The sequence below is a fragment of the Dipodomys ordii genome, unplaced genomic scaffold (assembly GCF_000151885.1).
Source record: "Dipodomys ordii isolate 6190 unplaced genomic scaffold, Dord_2.0 Scaffold22, whole genome shotgun sequence".
Classification (NCBI taxonomy): Eukaryota; Metazoa; Chordata; class Mammalia; order Rodentia; family Heteromyidae; genus Dipodomys; species Dipodomys ordii.
The window spans coordinates 4144956-4154163 of NW_012267238.1; the positions used below are offsets into that span (position 1 = coordinate 4144956).

General features: G+C 39.2%; 1 protein-coding gene across 1 annotated transcript in view; it reads left to right on the forward strand.

Annotated features, from left to right (window-relative positions):
• The window catches only part of Rnf169 (ring finger protein 169), a 63455-nt gene that overhangs the window by 41906 nt on the left and 12341 nt on the right, over nucleotides 1–9208 (forward strand). Inside the window, exons 6-7 of the mRNA XM_013014153.1 lie at nucleotides 4099–4245; nucleotides 5904–6022. Of these exons, the coding sequence (XP_012869607.1) occupies nucleotides 4099–4245; nucleotides 5904–6022 (266 nt within the window). The remainder of the gene's footprint in view (nucleotides 1–4098; nucleotides 4246–5903; nucleotides 6023–9208) is intronic.

Genomic DNA, 9208 nt, shown 5'->3' on the forward strand with positions numbered 1-9208 from the left:
TCTACCACTTGAGCCACAGCGCCACTTCCGGCTTTTTCTGCTTATGTGGTGCTGAGGAATCGAACCCAGGGCCTCAGGCATGCAAGGCAAGCGCTCTACAACTGAGCCACAATGTATGTTGAAACAGTCTTGTGGGCTTTTCTGTCTGGGCTGGCTGAGAAACATAATCCACCCATTCTCAGCCTCCCAAGTATCTAGGATTATAGAAGCGATCCTAATACGCAGCTAGTAGTATATACTCTTAAAACAAAAGCATCATTAATCCTAACCCAGGATTAAGAGGATTTATATAGACACTAAATTGGTATCTTACCCCTGTTCCCGCCCATTGGTTTTTTTGTTTTGTTTTATGCCCGTACTGGGGCTTGAACTCAAATCCTGGGTGTTATCCCTTAGCTTTGCCACTCAAAGCTAACACTGTATTACTTAAGCCACAGGACTTTACTTCTGGACAGTTGGATGTTAAGTGGTTAATTGGAAGTAAACATCTCAGGGACTTTCCTGCCTAGGCTGGCTTTCAACTGCTATCCTTAGATATCAGCCTCCTGAATAGCTAGGATTACAGAAGTAAGCCATCGGCCCTAGCTCTATTGTTTTATTTTTTGACTCAGGGTCTTACTATGTAGCTGAAGCTAGCCCAGAACTTGCTAGCCTTCTGTCTCATTTAGACGAGTACTGGAATTATACATATGTGCCATTGTGCCTTATTATTGCCTATTACCTCTTTTTTTGTGGCAGTTCTGGGGCTTGAACTCTACCTGGGTGCTGTACCACTTGAGCTGCAGCTCCACTTCCAGCTTTTTAAGTGTTTAATTGGAGATAAGAATCTCATGGCTTCAGTGCCTGGGCTGGATTAAAATCACAATCCTCAGATCTCAGCCTCCTGAGTAGTTAAGATTACAAACATGAGCCACCAGTGCCTGCCTACTTATTGCCTTAAAAGTTTTTCTTTTGGTTCCAGGTTTGAACTCAGGCTGCACAGGTACTTGGCTGGCTGCTTAGTTGATATTCTACCACTTGTGCCATACGTTCAGTCTATTCCTGTATCTTTTCATCTCAATCAGAAGTATAGTCAAATTTCAGTCAATATCCTATATTTCTACTTTTTTTTTTTTTGTCGGTCGTGGGGCTTGAACTCTGGGCCTGGGTGCTGTCCCTCAGCTCTTCAGCTCAAGGCGAGCGCTCTACCACTTGTATATATTTTTTTCTCCTTTTTTTTTTTTTGTCGGTTGTGGGGCTTGAACTCTGGGCCTGGGCGCTGTCCCTCAGCTCTTCAGCTCAAGGCTAGCAATCTACCACTTGAGCTACAGCGCCACTTCCGGCTTTTTTCTTTTTCTTATATGGTGCTGAGGAATTGAACCCAGGGCCTCAGGCATGCAAGGCAAGCACTCTACCACTGAGCCACCTTCCCAGCCCCAAGACTAGCACTCTTGAGCCACCTTCTCAAACCGACTTTCTGCTTTTTGAGATTACTAGGAGTTGCTAAATTTTGTGACTACGAGTAGATTCATATTGTCAAATATGTTAGTCTTTTTCTTTTTATCATGTATTATAATGTCTAACATAAAATTAATGTAGAAATATGCGGAACAAAACATCTCTTCCTACTTTTTCCTTTCCTAGAGGTAACTAGTACTAATGATGGGTAAGTTAGGACCTTATGTATTTACACACACATGAACAGAGAGAGAGAGAGAAAGTGAGAGAAAGAAAGAGAAGGAGAGAGCGAAAAATCTTCAGTATGAATGGGATCATGGTGTGTATTTATTTATTTATTTATTGTTGACAATACCAGGGTTAGACTCAGGGCCTAGCACTTGCTAGGTGTATATTTCTTTCTTTTAAAAAAATCATTTTATTGTTATTATTACAGTGTTATCCAGAGGGGCTACCATTTCATAAGTCAGCTTATGAGTACATTTCTTTTTTAGATAATGTCACCTTTGGACATTGTCATCTCTTCCTTTGCTTTCTCTCAGTTTCCCTTGTATATTCATTTCTTAATCAGATATCTATTGTTCCTCTAGTATGGGCCAGGTATATGCTGAAGTGAAGAGGGTAGCATGGTCTTGGACCTCAGGGAGATTCCTTTCTAGGAAGGAAGACCTACAAATCATAAGCAAATAATTTAAAACATAATAAAGCAAGATAGAAAGCGTTCAGAAGGGGAGCATAAGGGAAAATTGAGGAAATGCAAATTTAAATTGAGTGGTTAGGGGAAGTATCTCAGAGAAGGCAGCATTTGAGGTGAGACCTGAAATAAGTAAAGGTATATAGACTGAAGATTCTAGGCAAAGGGAGCAGCAAGTGCCAAGGCAGAAACAAGTTGGCTTGTTCAAGGGAAGAATAATTCAGTGCATCTAGAGCTATGTATAAGTGGAGGTGGAAGGGCAGTAAGAGATATGGACAGAAATGATTTGAGAGATATCAAAAGGCCAGGTCAAAAAAGACCTAGTTAACCTGGTAAACAGCATAAATTTATTTTAGGTTGACAGGAAACAGATAATACAGTTTCAGGTCACTGTGTGAGACATAAAACTATAATAAGTCTAGGAGTCTAATTGTTTTTATTGTGAATATTAGCGACCCCAAAATAATGACTCAACAAATGAAATAATTGAGGATCCTGCCAAGTGAATGGATTTTATTCTGTTGTTCTTGTGATAAACACAAAGAAAATGTGTAACTGAGAGATGGATATGTTATGTTCCTTCACTGTTGTAACCATTTTTATGCCTATATTTACTTTGTAACATTATATACTTTAAATATACACAATAAAATATATTTTAAAATAAACAGATGTGGAGGAGACAGTATATGGCTGATACAGCAGCTCTGCACCATTGAGGTTTGAGCTTCTTTTTATTTTTCTGTTTATATACATTCTTCCTTGTGGGATGAGATGGCTGGTCCTTTGCTAGATGCATGTTCAATCACCAGATAGAAGGGCACATGCCAGTTGAATGATGTCATCTTAAAAGCTTTCTCCAAAGCTCCCCTTACCCTGTGACTTATATTTTATTTTCTAATGTTATAGGCTTCTTGCTGCTAGGAGGCTGGGAAATACACTGTCTAAGCTAGGGATATTAATTTCTTTAAAAAAATTTATTGTATTGTAAAAATGCTGTACAGAGGGTTACAGTTACATGAGTAAGGTAATGAATACATTTCTTGTTGTTATTCTCCTTTGTTGTTCTTCCACTATCCCTTCCCTCCCCTGCAGGAATATTAATTTCTTGAATAAAATCGTGTTCTTAGTGAGGAAGAAAGAAGTGGACACTGGTTAGATAGCTAGCAGTCTCTGCCTCATGGGATAACAATGGAGATAAGCACAGTTAGGTATTATGCTCATAAATTGACATGTTGAATTGAGTTGTCTTTGTACAACATACAAAATAATAAAAAACAAAATTTAAAAACACTAAAAAGGACCAGTTTGAATATTTGTAGTGAAAATAATGTATTAGGCTTAACTAGAATTTGGATTTTAACAAAAGTTTGATGGAGAGATGCAGTAGAATTGAAGGCATATACAAGGAAGTTATTAGCGGTATCTTTAAAAATTTGTTTTTGAGACATGAGTCTTGCTGGGAAGCCCAGACTGGCCTCAAACTCCTTAATTCTCCCTGAGTAGTGAGATTATAAGTATGTATCACTGTACCCTACAAATTATTGTGACCATGAATCTTGGCTATTTAAAGAGTGAATTGAAGACATGATAGTAAGAAAATAGATCAATGGACTAGATTTTTTTTGGGGGGGGCACTTAAACTCAGAGCCTGGCTGCTGTTCCTGAGCTTTTGTGCTCAAGGCTGGCACTCTTACCACTTGGGCCAAAACTCTACTTCTGGCCTTTTGGTCGTTAATTGGGGATAAGAGTCTCATGGACTTTCCTGCTTGGGAAAGTCCTCAGCAGTCCTCAGATCTCAGGCTCCTGAGTAGCTAGGATTATAGGGATGAGCCACCAGCACCCAGTGAAAAGCAATCTTAAAACAACCATTTCATATGTTTTTTTTTCTAGACTAGAGTAGAAGAGGATTTTAAGTCCAGAATTTCCTAAAATTCTACTATTTCTGTGTAATTTGTATTTTTTAGTTGAGAGGAGAAAAGTTACAAGAAGAAAAGGCTTCTGAAGATCAGATCCACAAACTATTACCAGATGATACAGAAACAGGGAAAAGGAAAATGGATGATCAGAAAAAAAAAGATGAGCCATTAGTACTGAAAACAAATCTGGAACATGTAAGTACATTTACCTTTTGGATGGATACCTCACAAATCAGTAGTTAGCCTAGATAACATGAATATGAAAGCAATTGTGTTGGTGAAGTAAGAGACCAGTAATAGTCATTGACTGTGTCATTTAAGGGTAGCGAAGAAGGGCAGCTCTCATCCAGATGAGAGCTGGAGAAAGTGGGACGGTGAGACCTGTAAGAGGAAGAGAACAGCAAGAGGAAAATGTAGTGTCCTGTAGCGCATGTGATGTTTTATATGTGTAATGTCATTTAGACTCACTATTGGTCTTTGACATTTAAGTTCTGTATATCTTATATCCATAGATTTCCTTAAAGGGTGTATTTTGCCCTGTGGTTTACTGTCATGTAAACAGAACAGTGCTTAGTTTTAAGATACTTCCTCAATATTATCTATTTAGTCTAAACTTGATATAATTAGACTTGTACATCTTTTACAACATTTTGATGCAGATTTATTTGTATTTTAGGTTATCTTTTTAGTAAGTCGGTGTTAATAAAGCTTTAGCATATATAAAATATAGCAGAGTAGAAAGAAAATCCTGGAACACAAGTCTACCTCTTAGGCCCCTGTGTTGCAACTAACTATACACTGTTAGCCAAGTTATATAATGTCTGAACTTCTGGTTTAATTTTTACACAGAGACATTTGCCCTGAACTTCAGAAATTGAAATTTATTTAAACTGGGTCAATGATACTTTCTGACTGCCATATGCTGTGTGTGTGTGAGTGTGTATGTGTGTGTGTGTGTGTGCAATGATACTTTCTGACTGCTATATGCTGTGTGTGTGTGTGTGTGTGTGTGTGTGTGTGTGTGTGTTCCCTGGAGTTTGAATTCTGGTCCTGGGCACTGTTCCTGTTCAAGGTTAGTGCTCTGTCACTTGAGCCAAAGCTCCACTTCTGCCTTTTTCCTGGTTAATTGGAGATAAGTCTCATGGACTTTACTGCTTGGGCTGGCTTTGAACTTTGATCCTCTGATCTCAGCAGGATAACCTGAGTAATCAGGATAACAGATGTGTGCCACTGATGCCTGGCTTGGGGCTTCTGATTCCAGTTATAATAATAGTAACGGTAACATACCTCTATAAAATCCCAGCATTCAGGAGGCTGAGGCAGGAAAGTCATGATTGGAAGTCAGCCTGGGGAAAAGTTCACGAGGCCTTGTCTCCACCAGTAAAAGCTGGCATGGTGGCATGTACTTGTCATCCCAGGTATTCAAAAAGTATAAATAGGAGGATTGAGAATCAGGCTAGCACAAGCTACTATTCTGAGTCTCTTCACCATCAGTGAAAGATACTAACAATCATTGTTTTAATAGGTCTGATATAAAAAATTGTTGAAGTACTTACAAGTATTAGAGTATCCAAAAACCTCTATTTAAATGTATAATGGCTTATAAAGAGTCATAGATAGCATTGAGGTGTCTAGATAGTTTGGTGATAGGACTTAGAGAAGGGAAATAGTGAGTTTGATTTTGGATATATGAATTTGAACTACATTTGGGTTTGGGATATCCAGGATGCATATGCAAACATAGATCAGAACTCAAAAAGTGATTCAGAAAAAGCAAGCTTTGAAGCTGTAGCTAGAACATATTCCACAAGAATCCCAAATGGACAGTGTTGTCTACCTTGTCTCCTTGTCAGTGTCCTGCACGTCTCTCAGATTCAGAGAATGAAGAACCTTCTCGAGGCCAGATGACACAGACACATCGCTCGGCATTTGTTTCCAAGAACAACTCCTACTCCTTAGCTTTCCTGGCAGGGTAAGAGACTGATATCAAATTCTGTTCAAGTTCTTTCATTTGATGGTGACAAAACAGACCAAGGGTGCACAGGTATTGTTGTAGCTACTCTGGGGGAGTTGGAAGGGATGAAAAGAAGTTGAATCTGAGTTTTCATAGATGGAGAATTGTTAAAGAAAAGCAATATTTTCTGCCATCCTCAGGGTAGAATTATGCTAATTTATCTGCTGCAAAGTATCCTAAAGGGAAACAACAAAGTCATCTTTGGTCTGACAATATCCATAGATTCTCCCTTTGGTTCTTTTTTGTTTTTTGGTCAGTGGTGGGGCCTGAACTCTGGGCCTGAGCGCTGTCTCTCAGTTCTACAGCTCAAGGTGAATAGTGTTTACTATTTCTTTGTTTGTTTTTTTTCTCTCTCTCAGGACTTAAAAAAATTTTAGTAGGAACTGAGGCCAGAGTTGATATCCTTTTGATTGCCTACAACTAACTATATCTTCATGTGTTTCAAAAAGGAAACATTTTTAAGCCTTTTCTTAAGAAATCTCTTGATCCTTTAGACTTTGCATGTTCTGGGGATGATAGAAGAGAGGAATTAGATGAATATTATAAAGATAATTAGGTGGAAGGGAGGGAGACATGGAGATAGGAAAGGTGGGAAGAATCATTCATTCAGGAGACATTCTGGGAATAGCTACTGTGTACCTCTGGTCTGTTTTAATGATGCAAAAACATACAATCTTTACTCAAGTTTGTTTTTGTATAAAGCTGATGAAATTTCTCACCCAAATTCAGGAGTCTGAGATCTAAGGATGAAGGTGTGAACTTAGCCAGGGCAGACAAATTTGGAGACTTTCATCTCCAACCAACCAGAAAAAAAAGCCAAAATTGGAGGTGTGGCTCAAATGGTAAGAGTGCCAGCTCAGTAAAAGCTTCCTGAGAGTGTAAGGTCCCAGTATCAGCACCCCCTACCTCCCCCCAAAATAGAATTTATTGTTATTACTGGGTATGTTAGCTGGGATATCAGCTACTTTGGAGGTATAGATTGAGAGGTTTAAGACTAGTCAGTGCGAAAGTTAGCAATACCCTGTTTTAACAACAACAAAAAACTAGGCATGTTAGAAATTCAACAGAGTTTAGAGATGTCTGTAGTGTCTTTGTCATTTTAGAATGGAAATGTCCTGGTAGTTTCCAGAAAAGCCTAGAATAAGGTGAGGGATAGAATGAGGGGAACTGGCTTTTGCCTAATGCTTCCTAATTCTTCCTGCCATGTTGATTTCTTTCTATACCTCATATAATATGCTCAGATTATAGTGAAGGAAACTGCAGTTCAAAGAGGTTTTCATTAGGCATTCTTGCTACAGCACATTTAGTGGGATTGGTTGATGCATTACACTTGAACTGTCCCTCTCCCAGTTCTGCTGTCACACATTCTCCCCCAGAAGTGTTGATCCTAAGACCATTCTCCAAAAAGCTGTTGTGTATGTGCTTATGTGTAAACAACCTTTGGTTCAGTACTGCCTCAAGAACCTGTCCACTCAGTGGAGTGACAGCTAGCTTTAGAACCTAGTTCTCTTTTGACTCCAGATGCATATGTTCTTTCTGTCAATTGTCAAAGCTCTGTGACAAGAGGCCCTGTATTTGAATATTTGTCTTGAAATAATCTGTCTTTGGAACAGAAGGCTGTTTCTGTTTTTTTTTGTTGTTGTTTTTAATACAAGGTTACTACAGAGGAAGGTGAAAAGCTGTTTGAGGAAACTTAAATACTTTTATATTCTGCTAGGCCTTTTGGAATAGAGCCGAGAAAAGAGTGTTCCTGTTCACTTGCTTAGCAAAAGATATAGTAGTCTGTGTGAATGGCAGAGATGGGAGGATTGTAGTTCAAGGCTAGCATGGGCAAAAAAGTTAGGGAAGTCCTATCCCCCCCCCAGAAAAAAAGAGAGTGAGCAAATAAGAGAGAGAGATACAAAGAGAAAGACAGAAAGGGAAGGAAAGAAGGAAGGAAGGAAGGAAGGAAGGAAGGAAGGAAGGAAGGAAGGAGGGAGGGAAGGAAGGAGGGAAGGAAGGAAGAAAACTGGGTTTAGTCATGCACACCTGACCTGTAATTCTAGCTACATAGGAAATGAAGATAGAAAAAAATGCAGGCTCAGAGTCAACCCTGAATAAAATCAAAACCCTATCTGAAAAGTAAACAAAACAAAAAGGGCTTCAGGCATACAACCAAGTGTTAGGGTGTTTGCCTAGCAAGGACAAGGTCCTGGGAGGTTCTCATTTCAAACTTGAGTACTAAAAAGGAAGGAAAGCGGGAAGGAAGGAAAAGATAGACTTATAGTTAATATATTAGGGAAGGGAGAAAGGAAGGAATGGAGAGAAGAAGGGAGGGAGGATTGATTTATTGTTAGAATTCTATTATTTCAATGTTCAGAATAGACAAATAAGTATACTGGCTTTCTTTTTTCTTTCCTTCAGTACCAGGGGTTGAATCCAAGGCCTCAAACTTGCTAAACAATCTGTCTACCCCGAGCCACACCCTCATTCTCATTGGCTTCCTTTTCAATTCCTTCCAATTAATTTTGGGAGTAATACAAAATTAATTGTTGAAATAGTTAAATAATTCTGAATATACTAAAATTTATTATACATTATACTTAAACATAAAATGAATGTTGTAGTATAGACAGAGGAGGTATTCCAGATCATGAACACACAAGAGGAGGGTTATAACAAAATCTCACTCATTTTTGTGTGCATAGCAGCTGGGCCAAAGCTTAAGGAAGCTTCTGGTAGTTGTGTGTGTGTGTGTGTGTGTGTGTGTGTACACTTATGCACACATGTTCATATGTGTGTATCCCCATCCTCTCAAAATGTGACTTGAAGGTATGCCAGTTTCTTAACTAAGAAACTTGTAGGCTGGGGGCATGGGTAGAGTGCCAGCCCTAGGAAGCCTGAGGCTCTAAGTTCAAAACCCAGTTACTGCCAAAGAAAAAATAACAAAAACAAGGAAAAAAAACCCAAAACCCTAGCCAGGCACCTGTGGCTCAAGCCTGTAATCCTAGCTACTCAGGAGGCTAAGATCTGAAGATCAAGGTTCAAAGCCAGCCTGGGCAGGAAAAGTCAGTGAGACTCTTTTTTTTTTGGTCCGGTCGTGGGGCCTGAACTCTGGGCCGGGTGCTGTCCCTCAGCTCTTCAGCTCAAGGCTAGTGCTCTACC